This window comes from Aythya ferina, assembly GCF_964211825.1.
Source record: "Aythya ferina genome assembly, chromosome: 16".
NCBI lineage: Eukaryota > Metazoa > Chordata > Aves > Anseriformes > Anatidae > Aythya > Aythya ferina.
The window spans coordinates 14,373,339-14,398,060 of record NC_140315.1 but is presented as its reverse complement, the minus strand read 5'-3'; the positions used below and the strand labels follow the sequence as shown (position 1 = coordinate 14,398,060).

The 24,722-nt window shown below is 51.9% G+C and overlaps 2 protein-coding genes and 1 long non-coding RNA gene across 6 annotated transcripts in view; 2 read left to right on the top strand and 1 right to left on the bottom strand.

The window, feature by feature from the left end:
• Positions 1 to 549: 549 nt before the first annotated feature.
• LOC311445513 lies at positions 550 to 6,306 on the top strand. Its single transcript, XR_014698454.1, has 2 exons — positions 550 to 667; positions 3,913 to 6,306. It is a non-coding gene; the product is annotated as an uncharacterized lncRNA (long non-coding RNA).
• A 3,006-nt stretch (positions 6,307 to 9,312) lies between these two features.
• PKIG (cAMP-dependent protein kinase inhibitor gamma) lies at positions 9,313 to 24,625 on the top strand. 3 transcript variants are annotated; one of them, XM_084537730.1, is made up of 4 exons: positions 9,313 to 9,460; positions 14,759 to 14,826; positions 22,428 to 22,603; positions 23,690 to 24,625. In XM_084537730.1, the coding sequence occupies exons 3-4, from the start codon at positions 22,453 to 22,455 to the stop codon at positions 23,767 to 23,769; spliced, it is 231 nt and encodes a 76-aa protein (XP_084393856.1). In that variant the 5' UTR covers positions 9,313 to 9,460; positions 14,759 to 14,826; positions 22,428 to 22,452; the 3' UTR covers positions 23,770 to 24,625. The 3 variants fall into 3 exon arrangements, with proteins under 3 accessions (XP_084393856.1, XP_084393855.1, XP_084393857.1); XM_084537729.1 differs by having other exon boundaries at positions 9,336 to 9,717; XM_084537731.1 differs by lacking the exon at positions 14,759 to 14,826 and having other exon boundaries at positions 9,336 to 9,717.
• ADA (adenosine deaminase) overlaps positions 11,477 to 24,722 on the bottom strand; it is a 31,701-nt gene continuing 18,455 nt past the window's right edge. The window contains exons 12-13 of one of the 2 annotated variants that reach the window (XR_014698453.1): positions 11,754 to 11,867; positions 11,477 to 11,643 (exon numbers count right to left, since the gene is read on the bottom strand). The gene's annotated coding sequence lies outside the window, so the exon portion shown is untranslated. Of the gene's footprint in view, positions 11,868 to 24,722 lie in introns of both variants that reach the window. The other variant, XR_014698452.1, reaches the window with a different exon arrangement.

The window sequence follows — 24,722 nt, the reverse complement described above, 5'->3', positions numbered from 1 at the left end:
GCTTTCCAAGAAGATATTCTGAAGCTGGTGAGATTTTTATTTTTTTTTTCTTTCCCATAAATCTTTTACATCATGTAAATCCCCCCAGTGTACCAGCTGACATTTTAGAGGTTACATTTTTGCACTTGAGCCAGGAAGCATTTAGCATGTTACAGTGGCTTATGTTGTTGTATTATTTTTTTTAAGAAGGGAAAACAGTTCCTTCCTCTTGTGTCTCCAGCAGAGACTGTTTCTCCTTGGGGAAGGAGTTCACATGATCGTATAGATGCGTCAGATAAATCCCTTCCCACGTTTGATATTTGCTAAGTTGAATGATTGTTATTCCAAGCCGATAGCTGGAATGGCTGTGTGATTTAATATCCACAACTTTCTTATTTTCTTGTGTTCACAAGCTTTAAAGAAATGAAATATAAAAATGAAACCCTTCAACTTAGACTCGCTAACCAAACACTCTTGACCACATTATCTACACAAATATTTCTCCCTGTTTGTTTGTTTAAAGCTGGCCAGGAGTCAGGCCGTGAGTTCCAGAAATACTTTTAAGATAACAGAAATGGGCATCCAGATCGAAAAGGAACTCTGAATTTAGAAACTCTGAAATACTACTGGGGGGTGGCTGTGCTGTTAACTGTTTTCTGGCTGCTCTGCATCTCCATGGCTTTGGAAAGTGAGTCATGACATTCTTCTTTATATAAATGTTTTTCCCATCCTAGATGACTTAAAAAAAAATACCCTAGGGGAGTCTAATAATACAATACCCATCTCTAGTCACATCACTGTTTTCAATAGGGCTGTTGCTTGAGTGAGGCTAAATCAAGCCATTTCCCAGAGGCAGTGTTGGGCAAGAGTTGACAAGGCTCAGCATTCACGGAGCCCACGTGCACCCCGTGCAGAAGCAGCCACAAGCGTAATGCTGGGAGGGAGGGCAGGGCAAGAACTGAGGGCTGAGTGTTGGCTTATCGAGATGTCTTACAAACTTGGCTCGCTGCTGCAAAACACCCTTGGGAACATGCTGGACCTTCGCTAAAAAAATCACACAAATTTTAAAACACCTTGGGTAGGTGTCACAGTATTGCAAAATGTAAAATATTCCCAAGAACACAAAAGCAAGGCACCTCACTGAGCTTGACCTCCACTGGCGTTTCAGAATCAGAATAATTTTCCCTTAATCTAAATATTAGCTCAGTTCCAAATTTACTGTTCCTCAGAGAAAATGGCAGAAGCTTGGTATTTTGGTATTATTTTATTTTATTTTATTTTATTTTATTTTATTTTATTTTATTTTATTTTATGTTGTTAAACTAAAGACTTGCTTACAGTTTTAAAACATGTGTTAGTATGAGTATATTTGTTACTGTGTTTTTAGGGAGTCATGTGAAACCCAATGCTTTGATAGGCTAGCAATGCACTTCTCCTGGATATTTTCTTTCTACCTCCAGACAGAAGAAGCCACTGCTCCTTAGTCCCAGCCTCTACTTACTGCCATGGGCACTTTGGTGTCTTATCTTTAGATGAATTTTTGTGGTTCTATAATGTAAGTGTGTTTGTAGCCAGATATTAATTGCAGTGAAGATAATAATGTGCAGAACCTGGCACATCCTGGTCAGCAAGGAATGTGCCGGGCAGCTGTGATCTCTGTGCAGTTATCTGCAGAGGCTGAAATTTGGTTAGTGTTTTATGCCTAGGCACCAGATAGAGCTAAGATATTGCTTAACTGAAGAGCTATTATTTACCGTTAATAAAACTGACACCGTGACACATTCCTTATGGCGTAGACATGCTATCATATCTTGGCAACGGTAACAGAAGGAATTATTCTGCCTGGCTTGCAGTCTTTTCTTCATTGTAAAAGGAAAAATAATGAGGCTGTAATTACCCAGCCTGGAACTAAATGAACCCAACTGAAAATGCTGAATGATGAGGGATGACTCCTAACAGCTTCCCAAACTTAGCTTGTTTGGATGCCATCACCGATAGTGCCAATGCCAGCCTCAGATCCCTGTTTCCATAGCCAGGAGTCATAGTGCATTTGTTTGGACTCAGCGGTGCCCCAGCTTGAAGCAGTGGAGAATAAATAGTGGTAAGCATGCCATGAGCCCTGCCAAAATGACCCGTTTACATGACAAAGTCAGTATGTTGCAAATTAGGATGAAATTTATAGCACACAATCCACTCCACCCCACATCTTGGGGTAAAGATCTGTAGTGGTTTGCTTCAGATTAGGAATTACTTTGCGTGAAGTTTCGCCATGCAGTGTGGTTACTAGTTAACGTGCTATAAACTTCCTCTGCAGCCCCAGATGAACCATACTCTCTGCGTAGGCAGGTCTTCAGGACAGGCTGTCACCATGCAGCGAGCAGTCATTCCAGGGCAAGCAGGATCACACATTCCTCCGTCCAACCTTTCCATATCAAGTCTGTGAGGCTTCTCTAATTTTGCATCTTAAATTTATCTAATAAACCAGCTGATTCAAAGGCTTTTTTTTTTTTTTTTTTTATTTCCTTCCTGCAAATGCAGAAGGGGATCTGTTATTCCATTAATTCTATTTCTCAGTGTCACACAATGTCTTGTTAGCCAGATATGCAACAGCTTGCAGACTTGCTTCCCAGCTTGGTATAGATACTGGAAAGCTGGTGGCCTGCTGCATTTGGTACAGGAGAAGCGTGTTTGGCAGAGCTGCAGGAGAGAGCCGGGATGAACTTCCCATAGTGATGAAGAGGCATAAAGGAATGCTTCTAGGTGCCCAGCTGGCTCCATTCTTGTTCAACTCATCCTTTAAGACCACTAAGATTTAATTGTATTAGGAACAATATGTTACAATGCCTAGAAACCTGGCTAAATACCAACTAACGAGGCATCTTAGTGAAAAGAAGTAGGATTTTCCCTCGTGGTTCCTCTGTTTGAACCCTGATTTCTGCAGGAAGGCACACAGCGCTGCTGGGAAGCACACACCTCTTGCCCAAATGCTGCGATCTCGCGCTGGTTGCCATAGCAATGGGGAGAGCTGAGGCCATTTGGGTTGTTGTTCCCAAGGCACACGCCAGTGAGGTGCAACAGCCCCGCGCCGAGCCTCAGACACCTTCCAGCAACCACATCCAGCCCGAGAAAGGCAGCTCGCAAAGCGTGGTTGTTTTACAGACACAGAGCTTGTTGTGGAGGTTGCTTCCTTGAAGGAGCCTTTGTAGGATGGCCAAAAGTTATCCAGATAAAAACAACAGCACGCCTGTCACACCAACAGCTTGCAGCGTACGTGGCAGGTCACCAACACCGCAGCCACCTCTGCATGCAGGGAAGAGCTATCGGGCAGCAGAGCGCTTTGAGCAAGGGATAGTTTGGATGGGGACCAACATTTCCTTCTCACTCAGTATTAAAGGGTGAGGAACACTGGAGCAAACCCAGACTTGGGGGTCAAATGTGACTAATGCCTTCGGACACAGGCGGGACTGCCTGGATGGCAGGCTTCTGCTGACCGCCCTTCTGCAGGACCTTCTCACAAGACATCTAACTCAGGACTGTGTGGAGATAAGGTTTTGATGTATGGCTTGAGAAAGCTGATGTCTATTTAAACACCATTGCTAGATTATTATGATGGATAATCTGAATAAAGATACTTGATGCTTTATCAGGACAAGTTCTACAAAGTTGGAAACGATTACTTGAGAGTTGTTATGAAAAGAAATAACTTCATCCACACAAGTGAGTGGCAGCAGGGAACTGTATGGAGACATTAAACTCTCTAGCCCAAAAGCTGTAGTCTGTTTTGGCTATTTAAAGGGTTAAGCTTTCTGAGGCTGGGACTGTGCCTGAACATCTCCTGCTACAGCAGGGCTGAAGCGTGGATCCAACATGGTTCCAACACCCCCAGGGTCACCGGTGCCAGCACTGAGAACTGACGGACCTGTTTCCTGGCAGGTCCCTGCATCCTGTCTGCCTCCCTGGAGCCATCATCGTGCCCTGCCCATGGTCAGGAAGCAACAACCAGTTTTTGTCAGCGTGCAGTGGCCATCACACCTCAGCCAGGAGCGGGAGCACACCACAGCACAACCCAGGCCTGGGAGCTGAGGCTTGCATGAGGCGCCTCGGTGAAGGCTCCCAGCTCACCAGACAAACCCTGCTTTTATGTTGTGCGTGCTGTTCGCACAAACAGAATATTTTGTTCCTGGACCAGAACACGGAGCCTTTCCCACAGAGCGCCCTGAACTCCTGCTGCTTTCTGAGCAAGTCACAGGGAAGCTTGCTGCACCTCCCCTCTCCTAGGCCCGGGTCTCCAGAGCTGCTGCACCCGCCAGGCCTGAGGGCACGGACACAGGGACAGCTTTACTGAGCTGCTTCGGCACTCGTACTAGTTACCCGTACCCCTTCACCAGGCACAGAAAGCAAGGAACTGTGCCAGGAGGGCAGGCTGAAGTCCCTCCTGACCTTAGGTGCGGGGTGAGTGCACACGGTGAAGCCCTTTGCCTCACCAGAGGATTACCCAGCCTGGTCTGATCCCCCCTGTGCAGAGCCCTGGGACAACACCACGTGGAAGCCCGCTGAGCTGGGAGCACGGGTCGGGATCAAAATATTTACAGGGCTTCTGCACATCTGCAGCAGGAATCCTTCTCCGGCTGCCAAAGGCTGCGAAAAACTGTAATGGTTGCCTGGGTGGCTCTGGCACATCTTGTACAGAGCTGACAGATGACTTTTTCTCATTTATTAGTGTGCCCCTTTGCTCTCCAAAAGGGATAATTGCTGTTGCCAGCCTAGCCTGCTGCTTATCTTCCTCTAGCTCTTGCATCTAGCAGAAACAGGGGGATGAAAGGAAGGAACACGTGTGTGCAAGCCTGTGAGGAATGCCTGCTTCCCTTGCAGTAACACCTGAACCTCACACATCCCCCGCTGTACCTTTTCATCCTGACAGTCATTTTCAGCCCTTTCTGGATATCTGATCAACCTGGACAAGCAGAATGAACCCATCTAACTAATACTTGCATATTTCCCCCTCTCTGAATATGTCCCTGAGCTGACACAGATGCTGCTATCCACCCCTGTCACAAACAAGAAAGCTTTGGCCAGCGGGATGATTTTCTGGTGAAGCATGTGCTGGATGCGTGACCTTTGTGGGTTTATACTGAAGAAGCTTCTGGATTCCTTTAGACAAACAAATCCCTTAACAAGCAGGATTTATGCTTGTTCTGTAGTCTTTGTGCTGCTAACCAGCTGCCACGCTTTCTCCTACCAACAGCAGGTAAAAAGTGCTTCTTATATAGTGTGCAAGGGAGTTTGTAATGGGCTGTGGGACCCTTAGGGGTAAAACACGGCACTAGACGGTGCTGTCACTGCGTGGTCTTGGCTTGCCAGGAGATGTGATTCTGAGACCTTCTTGTATTTGCTGCAGCTGCAGAGAGTGACTATCAAGTGACTTATTCTGCAAGGGCCTTTGGCTGGAAGGAGTTTTGTAGAAATGAATGATTGGAGGTGCACAGCCAAGATTTGCTTTCCACAAAAGCCTCAAAACAAATTTTGGAGGCTATTTAAAACACGTTCTTACTTTCCAAACGGAATGCCTTCCCTAGGGAAAAGGAAAAAAAAAAAAAGCAAGCCTGGGATGAGGTTCCAGTCAGCAATCTAACCAGGGCGAGCCCTTGGAGGTGTCTGGCTCGGCAGACTGAGGAGATAACATCCTGCCGTGGCTGAGAAGGGGGTGGGATGAGTTCCTGGGGTGAAATTGCCCAGGAGCACAGCACAGCCACTCACTTTGCATTGCAAAGCTTTATCATCTCCGCACAGATTACTGGAGCCAAAAATAGCTGCAGCTTAAAGCAAACAGTTTTTTGAGCGCGCTCTGCCCTGCTGGCACGCCAGCCCGCGCCGAGCCTCTGGGCCAGCCCTCGTGGCCCCACACTCCTTGGCACCAGGCTGGGCTCCCAGCCCCTGGGGGTGCTTCGCTAATGAGCTCAGCCTCGTTAACGCTTCTCTGAGTTCCACCTGTTGAGGAACCTTTCTGGGTTAAAAACTCCTGTAATAGCAAAATTGGTCTGAATGTCAAATAATTCACCGAGACACCCACTCTCGTCCTTAATCTAAGCAACCTGTCCTTCCTGTGGCAGTTTAAAGGGTGGCTCATCGCTAATGCTGCTTCTACCTGCTGGTTTCTCTCCTTCTCATGAATCCGAGTACAAGATGTCATTCGAGGGCTTAAGACATAAGCATTTTCCTGAGGGAGCCCAGAAGACTGTTGAAATATGTTTTGCATTTTTTGATCCAAAGGTTATTTAAAGTATTTGTTTTGGGGAGCGGAAATCTGGAAAAAATCAGTTTACCACATTTTTTCCATGTCTAATTTGTGCCATTCCGCATTTCCTTGCGATCTTGATGACATCAAGTGACACGGAGAGCTCAGCGCCTGGGAAATGCCATGAAAGTTGCTCTTGCATGAGGACATTTGACGATACAAGTGAGGGCTGTGGCAACACGAGCTTCGGAGGGACACGAAGCTCAGGCTGCCAAATGTTCAGGTCAGAAGCAGGTCAGATCCTCCTGCAATGACAGTTTGGCTCCTTTGGCTTCAGAGCTCCTGGACAACCCTTTGTGCCAATGCTTTTTCACGCTGGAACACGCAGAGCATGAGCAGCACTGCAGCACTGCCCTGGGGATTGATTTCTGAATGTTAGCACCCTTTGGGATACTCTCACCTCATTTGGGGATGTGCCCTACAGGACTGCTCCTTGTCCCTCTTCCTTTTGGTCACCCTTCCTTTTGGTCACCCTTCCTTTTGGGCAGCTGCTTGCTCCTCACAACAGAGCAGAGGAGTTGGTACCTGCACAGCGTCACGGTCCCATCCCCTCCTTGTGGTGTTGCTGTCCCCAGTGAAAAGCTGCTAACAGCTTAAATAAAATAAAATAAAAATCACCACAATCCTCTGCAGACCAACTGCACTACCAACACCAGTATAACAGAGCAAAACCAAGCCTCCCGTTGTGCAGGGTGGTGATGGCATCAATGCCATCCCTGGGCCACGCAGGGTGGCACAGTGCAGAGCAGCTGGATGCAAGAGGCAGCAAGAACCTCAGCAAAGAGGAGCAGATTAGTCAGCTGGAGTCAAAGCCATAGGAAAGTAGAGAAAGCCACAAAAGGCTGATTGTGGCTTCGGCTGAATCTGCTCAGCACTGCAGCACAGTCTGCCATTCAGAGCGGGCCATGCCAGGCATCTATAACGTCTGCTCCTATTGTGAGAGGAACTGCAGTTATTCCTTTATTCATAGCCCACAGCTCAGGATGAATGTCCTGGGGTGCCTGTGATGCCAAAGCCTCTGGCATCTTGTACAGAGCGATAGGATAAGAGATGGTGAACCTCAGAAGTAGCTAGAAGTTGGGGTGGATTTCCAGAGAAAAATAACAACTTTCATTTAAAAATAGCAAGAACGAATACATCGAAAGCATTTTTAACCTAATGCGTTAAGATTTCAGACAAACTGAAAACTATTTGGCATCTCATGGCTTGGTTTTTCCTTGTGGAAAAAAAAATGCTCCGTAGAAAACACTTTAATCCCAAAGTACATTTTTCTGCTTAAGAGTTTTGATGGAAAATGTTAGGCCAGTCCTTGCAGGGATGGGCCTGGATGGAGCACCGTCAGGACACGGTGTGGGGAGGGAGGAGAGAGCTCTCCCGATGGGTGCTCCTTGATCCCAGGACCAGGCACAGGATTGGAGGTTTGAATACGTCAAATAGTTAGCAGACACCGTATGCTCATGTGCTGTATTCCTGGATTTCTGAAGTGTTTTGCTACTACCACTCCTATGTGCTGCACGGGTTGCTGCCAAGGCAAGGCCCAGCTGCTGGTGGGGCAGCACTCGTATCTCTGCAAGATCTGGCCTCCAGACCCTGCGGTCTGAGAGTCAGGATAAGCACTACAGCCTCCTGGATCGCTTTCAAATATAAGCTGGAGTAAAAGCAGAAACCTTCAGCTCTTCCAAGGCGGCCGAGCTGCCTCCTGAGGCCGCAGCCACCTCGGCAGGGGGCAGAGCCCTCCTGGGCCCTCTTGCCCGGCAGTGCACCGCAGCCAGCTCCTTGCCATCACCGCCGGGTAAGTAATAATGCATGACCCAAAAGCACTGGGGAGAGATTAGTTTCAGTCAAGTGATACATCTCTGGAAATCAGTCTTCCCAGAGCTGGTTTTGAAATAAAATAGAGGGGAATCGAGAGGTGGAGCTGTAAGAGGTTAGCGTGGCTGCACTGAGCGCAGGGATGTTTTGTTTTATTGAGGTTCTTTCCCCTTCCTCAGCACCTCCTTAGAGCCGTCAGGGTGTTTCCTGCACTGCCAGCTGCTTTTGTTGGTATTTTTATCTCTTCCTGCATGCGATGGCAGGGCGTGGGTATCTGCCATCACCAGCAGCTTGCAGGAACAGGGCTCGTGGCTGGGAGGGGACGGCTGGTGCCTGCTCACCAGGGTGGGCAGAAACACTGCTGTCGGGCCTTGTGCTCTGCAAGGTGGCAGCCTGGGAGCAGAGTCCTCCAGCTCACGCTGCTCACTGGGCTCTCAGCCCGAAGTTAAACCTCCCGTGGCTCCAGCAGGACGGGATCAGGTTCCCAGCAAATGCCCTCCAGCCAAGTCATGCCCTCTAATCTCCCCTTTACAAGGCCGCGGGCAGTAGCATCCTTACAGCAAGGAAAAACACACCCTCCACTCTGCTGGAGGAGCAATCAGCACTAACGAGCCCTGGTTCCAGGCTGGGCTTGGGGCAGGACACCCCACTTGGGTGCCCACAGCTGCCCAGCAGGGCTGTGCCAGAGGAGGACAGGCAGGACAGCACTGCCATCAGCTGTGTGTGACTTCTGTCACCCAGAGCCGCCTCAAGGCGGATGGGATGCAGGGAAGTGACACTACCCAGGGTGACATTCCTGGGCAGGGCTTCCTCTCCTGGAGCAGCCCGAGTTTGCCAAGAGCCCCCTGCTGCCCTCCACAGCGGGGTGGGCGCAGAGGCAGGTGCTTGGCACGCAGCGCTGCCTCGCCATGAAGACCTCCCCCCTTCCATTCAGATGCTGTCACCAGCTCTGCATTTCACCCCCAAATAAGGCTGTCACAGGGGCAGATGAGCCCAAGCACACTTGAATTTCACCAAAGATACCCCTCAGGAGCCCACAGTGCAAAAGGCGCTCCAAAAAGACACGGAGCTATTTCCTTGGGAGGCTCTTCCACCCGGCAAAGCCGCCCAGGCGGTGTCGGGTGCGATGGAGCCCGTGGCTTGGAGGGGACGAAGGGCAGGGGGCAGCTGAGCCGTGCATCCCAGCAATGCGCCCGAGATGCCTCGCGGAGCTGCGGGTGCTGCCGGTGACAGGTGGAGCCCGCAGAGGAAGCACCCAGCAGCATCGAAGGAAGGATGTTCGGGCACATGCAGCTGCCGGGAGATGAGGTTACAATGCACAGCTAAACAAAGATCCCCGCGAGAAGGAAACGGATCCCTCCTGCCGCCTGTAAGGTAGGAGCCGAGCAGCGGCAGCTTGACATCATCGGGCCGAGCATTGGATTACAGCAGGCAGGGACTCACCCGGCGGGGAGCAGAACACGCCCCTCGGCCCCACAAGTGCAACTTCATTTAGAGGCTCCCAGCACAAGGAAGCCGCGAGTCTGGAGCTGGCTGCGGCCAACCTGGCTGCTGGGGCGCGTTTCCAGCCCCGATCCCTCTGGCAGCAGCGGGGCTTTGGGACTCAAGCAGCAGCCGGAGCCGTCGTGCCTGTAAGTGAAACGCGGGGAGCAGGGTGCCAGGGGCAGGATGCTGCCAGGGGCTCGTCCGCGGCTGGGGGCTGCCGATGGGTGGTTGCTTTACAGACTTAACTTCTACCTAACGGACTGTCAGCAGCAGGATTTCGCTTCCCGCAAGCTGTGGGCTGAAAAAGCAAGGCTGCGTGCCGGCGTTGTGCCGTGCCGATGGCAGGGAGGTGGCTGCGTTTCACTTTGAAAATTGCGTCGTGCCGGGCTTGCTGCGGAGGGGAGAGCAGCCTTAGAGATCACAAAGGACTGGCTCAGTGACCCCCGTGGGGATTTCTGGCCTCCTTTCTGCCGTTTGTCCATTTATTTTGAGAAACTGGCCAGACAGGATCCCTTACGACACAGGGGCCACGCTGTGCCTGTCCAGGAGCAAATGCCAGGCTGCCAGACACCGGGCTCCCTGCCCGTGGTGTGGGTTGGGGCCACCCCAAGCCCTGGCTCACAAATGGGGTGGAAGCAGGCTCAGAGACTCACAGGCATCCAGCTTCCCAAGCAAGTGTTTTAAAAGGCACAGAGTTGGGATAAAAAAAGAACTGCTGCGTGGCGATATTCTCAGGAGGCTTTGAAAATTCTTCCACCTCGGAGCTGCCTGGCGCTCTCCTCTCTCCGGTTTCCCCTAAGCAGCTGGTAGCGAGCAGCAGCGAGCTGGCACACGAGTGCAACACCTCGGTCCTAGAGGAGCATTTGGGAAGCATTTCCCTTGCATTGGAAGAGGTAAATGTGTCCACGGAACAAGAGCCAAGCTCAGCTGTATTCCCAGGAGCAATGCCCCTGGCAGCTGTGACCGTGGGACGAACAAGGAGGACGTGCCAGTGCCAGATGAGCAAGAGGTGGCTGTGGCGAGGTGGCTGCAGCAGTGAGGACAGCTCCAGGGGAAGTGTAGGCTGGTGGCAGCCCTCAGGCTCTGGGCTGTGCTTGCTCATGGCAAGATCAGTGTGCCCCATCCAGCTGGCTGTGGGATGTGCTCTGGCTTTGTGGGCTCTTGGCTGGAAGGGGCCACCTTGGTGACGTGGGGCCACCCAAGTGAGAAGCCATCACGTGTTTACTGTAATGAGGGACAGTGTCTGGGAAACGAGGATGCATGAAGGGATCCTCTAAGGCTGAATTAATTCATAGCATGGATGTGGATTAAATTGCTGTTTGCAAACACCAAAGCTTCCTGCACCCTGAGCACAGGACAGGGCGCTGGGCTCCATGTCCTCCATGCCATGGACACTTGCCAGAGGGTGAGGACCTGGATGCCCCAAAGAGCTGGAGGCCATTAAAATAAAGTACATAGGCTGCTGACACAAGTAGCATCAGAGTGGAGATGCTAAAACCCAAAGAACCCTGCATCTATCCAACCACTTGTAATTTCTGTGCTCACAGTGGCTGATTCTGATAAGGTGTAAAGGCTAAAATGAGCTAAAGTGCTGTTTCACTTCCCCCCATTCTCTTATACCAAAGAAAAGAGAATTTTGAGCCCACTTGGAAGCCTGCGCACAGACATGCAGCTCTGCCCCCCCCCAAAACACGGCTATGAAAAACATTTCCCAGGTTGCTAATGTTTCCTGGACCTCCCGTGTTTCAGGGCCAGTTATTGCAGCACTGATCCCTCCAACCTGCCTGGCTAACCAAACACCAGCATCATCCCTGTTTTACCAAATCAGGTGCTTTTCCTGGGCTCATACAGGTCTGTAGCAGAACCAGGGGATGAATCTGAAATTCAATAAGGAACAGCAGAAGCTTCAACGCTGCTTTTTATTTGCCTTACTGCACCACCCTGATCTCAATTTTCATATTCAGAGCCTCGATCCAGCTGCTGCTCCACACTGTGGAGGGTTTCCTTCGAGTCACCAGAGCCATACAAATGGAACAATCCAGCAAACAAGTTTTCCAACACAGTACCTGTTCCTTAGAGAGGATGAGAAAGGGAAAAAAACAAACAAAAAAACAAACACACAAACAAACCAAACAACATGCTCCCAGCCAAGCCATAAAGGGAGCTGCTCCCAGAAGCTTACTGGTACCAGCTGGTGCGGTGGGGAGGGTCGGTGGCTGTGTGCACTTTGTCCCCAGCTCCTCCCGACGGCAGTGACAGAGACGCCGAGGTGTTGCTCCAGGGCTCAGCCTGGGACCTGTAGCATGAGCAGGAAGAGCAGTGGTGAACTATGAACCATTTATTCCCCCCGTTTCTAAACTTTCACTTCTTTCAAGCCTGCAGGGCTATGTACTTTGCACCACTCATTTCTGGCTTGCGCTGTAGGTTCCTAAATGCCTTCCTTCCCGGCACAGCCCCAGGAGGCACAGGGCTCTCTGCCTCTCCTCCATGCCTGCACGCTGCTGGCCACAAGCTGCTGCCTCAGGAACTCCCAGGCCAAGACCCAAATGCCAACGTTTGTTGATATTGACGGTGACGTAATAAGCCAAACATCCCCACCAGAGTGTCATCAACTTCACTGGAATTACTCTTCCCACAAAGTAATCATTCAGTGGTGCTCATTGCCTCTAGTTAGCCCTGGCACTCAGTGCAGAAGGTGCTGTGTTGGATGCCAGGTCGCTATGGAGGTAACAAAGCTATCCTGGTTGCAGTTATAAGGATATTGCATTTCAAGGATTATAAAACCTCCTGGTTCAGGGCAATTAGTAACTGGTGAAAAATATCCCATCACAACTACGAGTCTTCTTGCATCTCTGAGCCAAGGATGCCAGCTGCTGTTGGAGACAGGATACCGAGCTAGACAGCCTTTCAGCCTGCCCTGGGAGGAGCAGTCTCCCATTCTAATCAGTGATGCATTTGGCCTGATGTTTACCCGTGAGTCAAGAGCTACGAGAACGACCTTCTGTTTGCTGCCATCACCTTGGTTGAAACCAAAAAAGGATTTCCTCTCTGGATCAAAAGCAACACCAAGACATCTGCTGTATAGAATAGGGCTGATTTCTGCCAAAAAGCACTCTGGGCTTCTTGGAACATGTACTCATTTTGAAGCAGTGCATTTGTTTTGTGTGTTCCTTCTGGGTAACAGCTGAAAAACAGTGAGAGAGTCTGGACCTCAAGCAGTGTGTATGTACCATGCTGATGGCAGTGCCCTTGTAATTCCCTCCTCATTGGGTGTGGATATTTAGCTATCCCTTGGACACTTCCACAAGGTCCCTAAATAACACAGTACCTTGATGCACTTTAGTACCAGATTAGGAAGAGTAAAATATTATTTTAGAAGTTACTTCAGCCCATCCCTACCCTACTGCAAGGGCTAGTCCCCATCACCAGCCCCAAGCTCCCAGAACCCCCGTGTGGGATGCTGCCTGCCTGTGCACATGGGGTCTCACGGCTCTGCACCCCCGGGGCTGGGGGAGCCAACAGAGGACAGAGCAGGGCACCCAGCTGCTCTTCTGCAGGACCCCAAGTCCCCAAGGTAGGGCCATGGGGAGAAACATCCAGCTGGAGCCGGTGCCGGAGGGGTGGGAAGCCAAGATCAGTCACTAGTGGATCCCTCTCTCCAAAATCAGCTCTTTTGAGAGAAAACAGGGCTTCCCCGAAATCCCCTCAGGACCAGGATTAGTGATGGCTCTTCTAGTTCAGAGCATCCTTGTTCCAATTTGCTTTAAGCATCTCCTGGCACAGGGCCACAGATTTGGAGAAGTTTCGCAATCCATGCGAAGTGCCGGAGGTTTTGACACAGGAGCCGGAGTGAGGCAGGAATGCAAAGAGGGGAAATCGAGGATTGGGAATTTCCAAAGCTGGCTTTCTTCCTTCCTGCTTTTGTCAGCCCAGTTGGTGTCCCCAAAAGGGCGATGTGTATTCCCAGAGCTGTGGGAATGCTGTTTCTTTTCCTGTCTAGCATTTTCAATAAGCACTTCACTGTAAGTGGGGTAAACACTAACAGAAGTGTATTGTTAAACCCTTGCGCCTGTGCTTGGACACTGCCACGATCTTAATTAGTATTTTCCACTTCTGTAAGCCTGTCATCTGCAGATCTCAAAGCTTTACAAATATTTGAAACATCTCATGAGGAAAGAGTATTAATAGCTCCATTTAACAGATGGGCAAACTGACACACAAAAGCAGCAAGTGCCCTGTCCTTGAGGCGGGGCTGGAGCAGGCGAGCAATCCTCGGCTCCAACAACGAGGCAGCTTTAGAAGTGGGTCAAGGAACGAAGAGGAAGTCTGCAGATCTGTCCTGGTTTGGAAAATGACCGCAGTCGGAGTGGCCCAGAGCCCAGGTGGACGAGGCAGAAGAATTGCTGAATGAGCTACTGCTTGCTTCCTTACATGGTTAATCTCTTGCTTTTTGTCTGATAGGATGTGTCCCTGGGACCAAGTAAAAAAAAAAAAAAAAAAGGCAGTCCATGATGTTCCAAAAAGTCTGAAAGCTGAAACAGCTGCTAAAATAAGCAAGTGTCTTGTTGGCTGGGCTCTGCAGGTCAGGAGATTGCAAGTCATCCGCAGATGTTAAGGCCACAGAGGAAATGTCTTTGAGCAGGGCTTAGGGACAAAGGGAGAAGGCACAGCTGTGTGCAGAGAACCAAACAGCACCAGGCAAACCAAGGTGACTGAAGTACCAGACAAACTTCCCCCTTTCTCCCCTCAAAGCAGCTAACATGGAAGTTTCACTTCTTTAAATGGCAGTGGGGCTGCAAACCAATATTTATTTATACTTTTGTCACCATTACCGAACCCCCAGCCCTCCCTGTGGTGCAGGTCAGGGGACCGAGAGGCTTCGGTTCTTCCCAGCATGCTCAAATCAAGTTGTTGAAAGGAGAAGTAAAACCAAAAGGGAACTTCTGCGAGTACAGGCCGCTGGTTGGGCTTTCTTTGCTCTTAGACCCAGCAAAGCAAACCACTTCTAATGCAGAAAAACACATGCTGAGAACATTTCTGATGAACCTGTGTCCTGAGGCCTCTCACTGCTCACCAACCCCACGCTCCCTCCCCGTTACAGGTGGTGGAAAAAGCTGCCAAGCTTTCCACCTCCTGACATGAGCATGGCCACTATTTTCTTACATTTATTTTATTTTCCTTCCCCAGAAGCCACTGCCCTGCTGTGTACGAAGCTTGTCTGACGTCATGTCCAGAAGGAAAGTCAACTAACCCAGGTAGGGATTCACACTGCAGACTGATAAGATTTTTATTCACAGGGAAGTATTATATAAACAGGGAAAAGATTTTTCCTTCCTGTTTTGTAAGAAGTCATTTGACCTCCTCTGTATTCTGTCTTACCAGCTGCTAGGAAGTTGCTAGGAGGAAACCAATATCCACAGTCGTGCTGTAATGACTTCCCCGCTGCATTTTCCATACTTTGCAGCCACACACACCAAGCCGTGTTGTGGTGCCAGCTCCCTGGGCAGCCCTAGCATGAGCTGCATAGCATGGCCCTGCAGTGTGGCTGATAGCTCACTGCTCCCACGCGGCCATGCCAGTTTTGCTCTGTGGATAGGGTCAGCCCAGCAAGATGCAGGGAATCGCCAGCTCTGAGCCTTTCTGAGACACTTGTGTGAGTGGTGAGCCTGCTGGCTCAGACGATCCTCCCTGTGCTGTGTCTCCTGCTCAGAGCTTCTCAGCCCCATGTCTGGCTGTGCAGGTCACCTTGCTGCTTTCTCTCATCACTTACAGGCAGTTTGCACTGAGCAGGTGTCTGCAGATCTGGCACCAACACATCTCAGGGCTGGCTGGTGCACTGTCCTTCACCCTGCAGGTCTCAGAGCAGCTCACCTACACCAACACATTTCTGTGCATGCTGGAGACGCCCCATGCCCAGGCTGCATTTCAGTGGACCATAAAATATTTGGCAACTCATTTAATGTGGCACTTTTCCTTCTGAGACCATAGCTTGCAAGGATCTCTGCAAGTACACGCACAGTGTTTTGGTGCATCTTGAGCACCACTTCAACTCATGTCAAGATCTCACATCCCTGGTGACTCACGTGCAGGGACTTACCCTGCCTGCAGCAAGGCTCAGCAGCTGCTACACCTAACACAAATGTACCCGAAACCTCCCCCCACCACAGCAATGCTGTGAGGTGGGTGCACAGGGCTCCAGCAAGGCAGCACAGCCAAAGGGGCTGCTGCTTTCAGTGGGTCACAGGAGCCACAGGGTCACACAGAAGGACTCAGCTCAGCCAGCTCCTATCAGCTCTTCTTTTACTCCTACACTTCCCATTTCAGCTGTCAGCAAATCTCCAATAGCAGCAGCCCAGCCACTGACCCTTGTCACTGCTCCTATGGGGATCTACCCCCATTTCCCAAGCAACCACTACCCCTCTCCTCTGAGTTACATGTGTGATTTTTCCTCTGTGCAGCAGCACGAGTGAACCAGCCAGGAGAGCCCCAGGGAGCAGAGCTAAGCCCATTTCTGCTAATCAGCCTGCCTCATTCCATAGTGACACTTTTAAGAGCTGCCCTGGTTATTTTTAGGGCCCACTGGGAGCTGCCAGGGCTCTGGCCCCTCAGGAGGCTGCAGGGCTTCTCCCACAGCCCCTCACACCACACAGAGTGGGAACACGCTGCTCCGGTGTGGCTGTGACACCCGTGGGGCTGGATGAGCCTGCATGAAGCAGGGCCAAGCAGGTGTGTGCACTACAGCTAGGTGCACTTCCACACAGCAGCTGAACCCAGCTCTCCAGACCACAGAACAAGGCCACACAGGATTTGTTCTTTGTCCCTCTTAATACAGAAGTAAAAACCCAGGCCTACATACCTCAGTCTTCACAGAACGGTCTTCCCCCAAACAGAGCCATCCCATCAAGAGCTGCTAGGCCTTCCCCTTCCTTTTATACAAACAAGGGCAGCTGTGCTTGAAAATAGGCCCCAGCTGCATCTCCTCTGGGCTGAGGGAAGCCCTCCTCACCTGGGGAGGCTGCAAGGTGCTGGTGTGCTGGGTGAGCATCCCAGGCAGGGATTGAGGAGGTCACAGTCTCTGAATTCAATGCCCTGAGGTAATCAGAAGAGCTGTGGGACCGTTGGGTAGTTTCCAGCCTTTGTAGGAAATTTGAGGTGAAAGACAGCAGGGACTTTTCTTCCATAGGCCTGGATGGCCTGGGGGAAGGCAGGGGATTCGTGGGGATCTCCACTGCAAAGGAACCCATCAGATGGCTCTGACGTGCTGGGACATCACAAGTGGGGACAATACAAGGGGTCCTCCTAGGACATGACTACAACAGCAGCTGTGAGACTGTTACAGCTGGAGGGCTTATAGTGTCTGGTCTGTGGTTAGTCTGTTTTGCAAATTCAGCCATTAGCAAATCTTCCACAGCCATGATTTTGCTCATGTGAAAGTGCATTCGCGTACAAAGGCAGCTAAACAAGAAGTAGGGGGAAAAATAAAAATAATGCTGGGTGGAGCCCACCCCTCATGCTCTTTGCTTTGATGGGGTCTCTGTGGGGGACTGAGGGGTGGGGGCTCTTGGGACCAAGGGTGCTTGGATGAAGGGCTTGGACTTGCTGCTCCGCACAGCGCATGTGGTGGAGCCGTGTCTGCCTGCACTGGGAGGGGAAAACAGGGGAGAGCAAGGCACCAGCTGGCCACAGCCCAAGGCCAACATGTCCCCCACCATTTGGGTGCTCTCCCTGCATGTTGTGGGGCTGCCCCGGCCCCAGTTCATGGCACTGGGGCTCATCCCGACCGGCCCTGTCTCCCTGAGCCCCGAGGGATGTGTGGCTGCCCCAGGGATGGGGACAGCGGCACCTCAAAGCTGTGGGATGCAGAAAACAAGCTCAACCTGGGAACAAAACACAAATACAACCGCTGTCACGGCAACTGGCTCCAGATGCACGGAGAGACCAATTATTTCCATTAATCAACTTGGTGAGAAGCTGCAGAAGAGGCTTAAAATGCAGATGAGGTTTGGATGCTGCGGGAAGGGAGGAGCCCCAGAAAAGCTCGGTTGCCAAGGAAAAATGTGATTTTTCCCCTCGCGGAGGGCAATGACTGGCATCTTTGTGCAGCCACCAACATGGGGCTGGAGCCAGAGCCAGGCCAGTGGGGAGATCGGCGCTGAGTAACGCTAACAAAGAGGTGTCATTGTGGGCTGGGGGGCTGAGCAATCTCCTCCGTTCTCCCACAGAGACCCAGAGCAGGGGTCCCCAAGAGCAGGCTGGGGATGTGCTGAAGGGCAGGAGTGAGGGAGAAGCTAAATGCAAGGGGTGTGAAGTCCTAAATCCTACAGGAGTCAGGCTGAGCCACATCTTAAATCAGAGGCTAAGCAGTGAGTTAGCAGCTCTACAGGCCTCCAGTGATCTTCCTGCCACAAAACAAGGCCAAAGCAACAGATGGAATCTGTTTTACACACTGAGCCTCAATCTCCCTGCTGTGCCTGTTCTTCTGCTCTATGAATGATATTTTTCCACCAAGTCCTGGAGAACCCTAAAAGCTCTGTTTTTGCAGAATCCCTGCAGTGGAAGGAGACGCCGTGATGTCGGGGCTGGCTGAATTCACTGCATTTAGTGTCAGAGCCAGAGGGTGCAGAGTTACTACGAGGAATCCCACAGCAAAAGCCTTCCAAAAATACCAATGTGACATGCCCAACCTTGGCATTTCTTTACCACCACAGCGCAGCGAGGCTTTTCCACGCCGCTCAGCACGTGAGATGGACACCCGTGCCTTGGCAGGAGATCAGGCTGCTGCCTGTTTTCTCTCCCAGGCATGAAATTGGGGGTCCCACAGCTTGGAGCCCATCAGTTCGGGTAGGGACAAGGCCACCACCATGTTTTGGAGGATGCAGGCCCAGCAGGAGGGCAGGGGAGCTCTGTGCCTCGTGAAGGCCCTGCTGCCAGCCCTACCAGCACCACCAGGACCGGAGACCCAGCAGGGCTTCTACAGTGTCATCCTGGTTTCTGGGCCTGGATCAAAGCTCCAGGACATGGGGGTCTTGAGCTGTAGCGAGGTCGTAAAGGCACTGGCACAGGTCTAAAAATACTCCCTAGCCCTGATAACCGCATTATGGAGCCTTCATCCTTTGGTGTGCAACCTCTCACGCATGTTCCCAGACAAGAGCCAGTGGAAAATTTGCTGAAATTCCAGCTGGAAGCTGTCAGACAGTTGGTGGAAACCCCCTGACCTCAAGTGCTGGCTATTGCCCTGTGGGATTTTTTCCCTCCTGGCTGGATGAGGCTCTCGCAGCAGGGAACCTCACAGCAGACCGCAGGGAGCACAGAAACCCCAGTGCTGCCGCCTCTGTGCTCTACCAGGCCCCCTCAGCAGCAAACCATCTCACGCTGTAAATATTTTACAAGCCCGGCAGGGCTGTTGAGTGTATTTTGCTGTTGTTATGGATCTGCCCCCAGCAGGAGAGGGCTAATAATAGTCAGGGTACCCGGGAATGAAAGGGCGAGGGGTGCAACGCGGAGCTCTCGATGGCATTGTACGTCTCCATGCCCTCATCCCTGCAGCTTGGTGGTAAAGGGAAGAGAAGCAGGATGCGAAGCCTGAACAGAAAAAAGGGTCCTTATCCCTCTTCCCCTGCAAGGTTCAAACACAGCAAGGTTTAGTTTGGTTTGGGAAAAAAAGCTTGGCTGGGCCTCCCGAAGTTCGTAGGCCAAGCACAGCAGTTCGATCCCCTGGTGTGACACCGGGATAGCAGGATCCGGCCCTGTGGGCATGGAGCTGTTGGTCCCAATTGCCGCTCGCAACGGGTGGTGGGAGCACTGGGGATGTAAGTGTGGGGGACTCCTGCACCTCAGGGCTCCGTGTCCCCTGCCAGCCCTTGCCGGCTGCCTGCTGGGGTCACCGAGACATTCCTCGTGTGTCCCAGGGGACAGCGTGCCCTTGAGGAACGGAGACATCTCTGTGCGGCCCCAGAACCAACGGCAGGCACAGGCCCTGCCCTGCCCAGCGCCACGCCTGGGAGTGGGGGAAGCAAGATAGGGCCCAATTCCATCCCTCCCCCCGTGAAGGGAAGCCGTGGGGGCTCAGGCTCAGCGCCGCAGAGACACCAGCTGCTGTTTAACCTTCGTGCCTCCCCCCTGCTAGCCACCCGCTGGGCTGGGCTGGCTCCCTCAAGGGACAAGGATGTCTACGAAGTGCTCCAGGGTGTCCTGTAGCAGGAGGTGCCACCAGGAGGCGAGCAGGAATTTGTCTGACACAGACAGTTTATGCAGTTACTGCGAAGCCCAGTTGGTAGAGCAAAAGCCTGACAGGACCCTGAAGTAAGAGAGGCAGGCCTGGGGCAAGCTCAGCATGGCCATTCTGCCTGCTGGTAGCGTGCAGTCCAAAAATAGCTCTTCTTAGCCATGAAAATAGCTCTTGCTGGCTTACAGGTTAACCTAGATGAGGGACAGATGCAGTGTCACGCGAAGGGCTTCCTTTGAAACTGGAGTCCAGGGCTGGGTGTGACTGCAAAAATCCACCCGAGCCCTGCAAGCCATGGGACACAGGCCATGGGACATAGGCCATGGGACATATATGTGCGCTGCGGGCGCGGGGCCCTTGGTGTTTAACCCCCCAGGGGTGTTTCCAGGCCGTTGTCCACCTCCCAGTGCTTGCAGTACCTGCGTGCTCGTAGTGACGGGCCTGGGAGCTGCAGAGGAGCAGGCAAGGGGGGAATGGGAATTTGGTGCTGGCTTGTCTGTTGGATAGAGATAGAGAGGTGTGCCCTCCTTTCCGGCTCTCTTGCACACTGAAAGGCAGACGAATCGTTTAACCCTTTAATTTCTTAGCAGCCACACCTTCTGAATGGGTGAAATTCCACCTGGGTGTGAGCAGGGCTCGCTGGTCTGCAGCAGGGAAGTTCAGACCCCGGAGAGCAGAGCCAGCTATTTCTCCCGCTGCCCACGAGCTCCCCAGGGAAGGACAGCGAGCCCAGCTGGGGTCTGGCACCAAAACCTGCCCCAAACACCACGTCCACAGCAGCAGAGCCGAGACCGTTGCGGCTCAGATCTCCCATTTTGTTCCAGTCCTCACAAGATGCTATGGAAAAATAAGCTTGAGCCAAACAGCAGGCTTGGCAGGGCAAGGTTATTTCAGCAAGGCGAGGAGCTTTAAACTGGGGAGCTACCGCTCCACGACCATCCATCCACAGTGACACGGCTCCAACTCTGCGGGCAGGAGGGAAGCGGTTCTTTCTGATCACTGGCCAATGTTAAGAGATTTTTCACTGGCTAAACCCCACCGAGCTGGTTTGAGCCTGCCAGGAGCTGCAGAAAAATCACATCTCCCCTGAAAAGTGAGGCTGTGGCTCCTGGATGCAGGGGCTTCCCTGCACCCTGCTGGCCATGGGGGCGGGCAGGGACCCCCCTGGCCCGGCCGGGGGGGACTGCAGAGCGGGACAAGAGCTTGGACCATGGGGCTGGGACAAGAGCTTGGAGCAAGGGGCCGGCGCTGCGGGAAGCGGCCGCCCCGGCCCCGGTGGCGCTGCGGGGCTCCGCGGGCTGAGCCGGGCGGCAGAGCTCAGCCGCCACCTCCCGGCGGCTTCTGCCCCAGCATCGTCCCTGCTGCTCCCCACGGAGCTGCCGAGCTCCGAGGAGGACTTGCAAGGGGATGGCTGGACGCTCGCCGTGCCCCAGGATGGGGCGCTTTGCACGCTGAGGTCCGCCAGCCTCGGCGGTGGAGGCTGCGGGTTTGAGGAGCTGGGCTTCCCAGCAGGCTGCCCTGGTAGGGAGATGAGCACTGAGCAGGATTGGTGCAGGAGCTGAACAAGCCTCTCTGTGGCAAATTAGCCCTAAGACACTAAAGCAAGTGAATGCAAGAAACTGCATTTTTTCCATTAGATGCCAATGTTCCTGATCGGCACCTCCTCCAGGTGGAGGAGCAGGGTGGAATAAGTGGGTGAAATAAGCCAACTGATAGCCTCTAACTTCCATGCAGAAAAAAAACCAAACTGAGTGCCAAACTCAGTGAGCAGGAGAGGGAACCAAGAGCACCGGGTTTCCATCGCCGAGGCAGCATGGGACAGCTAGCTCTGTGCCCAGGCGCCAAGACGCTTGCGGTACGTTCCTAAAGCTGCTCAGCTCCCTGCACTGTGTGCAGGACAAATGCTGGCAAGCTAAAGCCTCAGCTAAAGTGAAAACCAACAGCTTAAACACCCACCAGGCTGGACCAAGAGCTGGCTGGCAGCTTGTGTTCATTGTGAACCTTTCTCTGCAGTCTGCACTTGGCACAGACAGGAGCGAAGGGATCCAAAAACCTCACAGAAAGGTTGATTTTCACATGGTAAAATGCTTATCAGAAAGCCGTCTCACCAAACTCTCTGTCCGTTACATGAATGTGACAAACACACCAGTACTGATGTGGAGCACTCACCGGCTCCTGGAGCTTTTGGGTGGCTGCCTCCTGGAGCCCCATTTCTGACTACAAATTCAGGTTGGATCAGCCCCCCCAGTGCAGAGAGCCAAATTCAGCCTCCATTCAAAGCTCCTCAAATGGCATTTGGAGGAGGAAGAAGGGCTTGGGCCAGGCTGATGTTGAGCTGAAATGCTGAGCTTTGAATCCAAGACAGCCTCCGTTCCCCATCGTGCTGGGAAGCCAAGCAGCAGGCGCGTGGTGTGCACTGAGAACAAAGCTGGTGGCAGCAGAGCCAGCAGCGGGTTGCTACCTGAGATTTCAGTAGCTGCTCCACCTGGGAGCAGAGTTGTAGGGGCTTTTTTTTTTTTTTTTTTTTTTTTTTTCAGGCTGTAATTTACCTGCATAAAGTCATCTAACCTGGATGCAGCTGTGCATCCAGGGCCAAGCATCCTTGACCTCAGAGTTGTGTTTTCTCTACAGGATTTTGGATGTGCATAGAAATTCAATGGAGGTAGAGTCCAGCACATACACTGACTTTATTTCCTGCGATCGGGCTGGCCGGAGGAACGCTGTCCACGACATCCAGAGAGATGCAACCACCATCAGCATGCGCAAGCTGACCGAGGACATCAGTGACCTCACCGTTGAAGGGGCAGGTGAGCTGCTGCAGGCACTGGTAACCACAGCTCATAGTGCCCAGCCTAGGAGGACATGTCATGAAACTGCAGCAAAGCAAAGTCCCTGGGAGCCAGGCGCAACGGGGGGATGCTCAGGGGATCCCATCCCTCACTGCAGCCAGCAGGAGGCTCACAGGCCGAGGGCCTCTTGCAACCAGCGGGGTGGTCCGTGGGGTCCTGGTGCAAGAACACTGCAGCCAAGATCCTGATCCTGTTTTAACAGGATGAGCACCAACCAGCAGCCTTCTCAGGGCAATGTACACATCAAAAATACCTTAGGCTTCATAAAATTCATGGGGTGGGAGCTATAGTTTGCTTTTTCCATTTCTCTAGTTATCCTTCAAATAGTATTTTAAATAGGAACAGAATTAATTTTAATCACCACCAGCCATCTCCATGCCTCCCCCATAGCCCAGACGTGGCAGGATTGCCCTGCTCAATGCTGCTGCCCAGCTGGCTATGGGATGCACGAATCCTCAGCTCTGAGCCTGAGGCTGGGTTCACTAACAAGCAACCAAACACAAAGCACAGCTGCAGAGAATAAACTCCTTTCCAGCCCTTTCTCCAAGCTGCACTCCATACCCATAAAAATGCTTTAAAATACATTACCCCAGCTGTACCTCTTCAAACATATCCCTAATAGCACGTGTCCATACACCTGTCTGCAATAAGGACAAACTGGAGCTCATCTAGAGAGAACCCGGGTAACTGCCTGGCTGTCTGCTTGGAGCTTGCCTTCGTCAGTTAGGCAAGGAGAGCTTTGAAAGGGACTGTCGGTGTAGGACTGCTGTATTCATGCACCCTGCAGTCATATAAACTCCTTGCACCTGCCTTTGAGACCCGAGGCACCCTCCCAGCAGCATCAGATACTCTTCTTTGAGATGGGTTTGTGCTCTGGGAACGTGATAAGACAAGCCTATACATTTAAGCCAAATATCTGGCCGCAGATAGGTGGCAATAGGGCTTCAGCTAGCGAGCTGCATGAAATCAGCTGTAGCAATGACTGATGCCTTGTGTCCTGAGCACAGCGTAACCATGCTTTCCTCCCACTCCTCCCTCCTGCAGACAGCGAAGCACCTAGCACCTCTTCTGAGAGCGACCCTGAAGCACGACCAAAGGAGCAAGAAAACAAACCCTCTCCATGACAGCGTGCAGGGGGTGGGATGGGGCAGCAGGAGGGATTGCTGTGAATGTTAAACGAGAATTTGCTATTGAATTTGTGGACAAAAGCCAACCTGGACCAGGCAGTTGTCTGTCACACGCCTCTGCAGCAGCCGTTTTGTTTAGAGCACCGCAAGATGCTGCACAAGGACTGGCACCTCCAAAAGACTTCTGCTCCCATCCCTAACGATTTAGAGCAACACTGCAGTGTTTGTAGTGGTATGAGCCATTCTCAAGATGCCTTAGCTGCAATTTTCCCCTATGGGAAAAGGCAATTTCAGTAATAATATACACACCAGACTTTCCTGTCCAAGGTACCTTCCCACCATTGCAAATTTAGCCTATTATTTATTCTGTTTCCATAGATTAGAAGTTTAGACAATTGTTTTTTCCACACACTGCCCTCATCCTGCATCTCACAACTGAGCTGGCCTCTGGACCGCCCATGGGGCCGCTCTGCAGGGCAGGCAGCGGGGGGGCCCCGTCGGTCCCACGCATCCATGGCCAGCCCCGTGCAGCCCCGCTGCTGCTGCTCAGCACCAGGAAAGGACCAAAGCACAGCCCCGTGTGGACAAGCTCCACCGACAGGCGCAGCAGCATCAGCCACAGGCATCTTTTCTTTGGGTTTTAGCATTTTAAGGTATTGTTAAGGGGAGGGGAGAAACATTTTGCTGTTTTGACTGTTGAAATTCAGGCTTAACTTTGCAAGCTGTTAGCTGAGATTATCTCCGGTAGGATCTCACACCATTCTCTCTTTTAGGAGACATGTTTTGTGTTAAAGATGGTTTGATAAAACTATATAAGCTGTTGGAATAAATAACACAGCCTTCAAGTACCGAAGGTGTTCTGCCTGGATGGTTGTTCTTCCTCTGTTTCACCTTGTAACAGGTTGGGCTGCAAGGAGGTTACACCAGCCTCTAACAGGGAGATAGAGAAC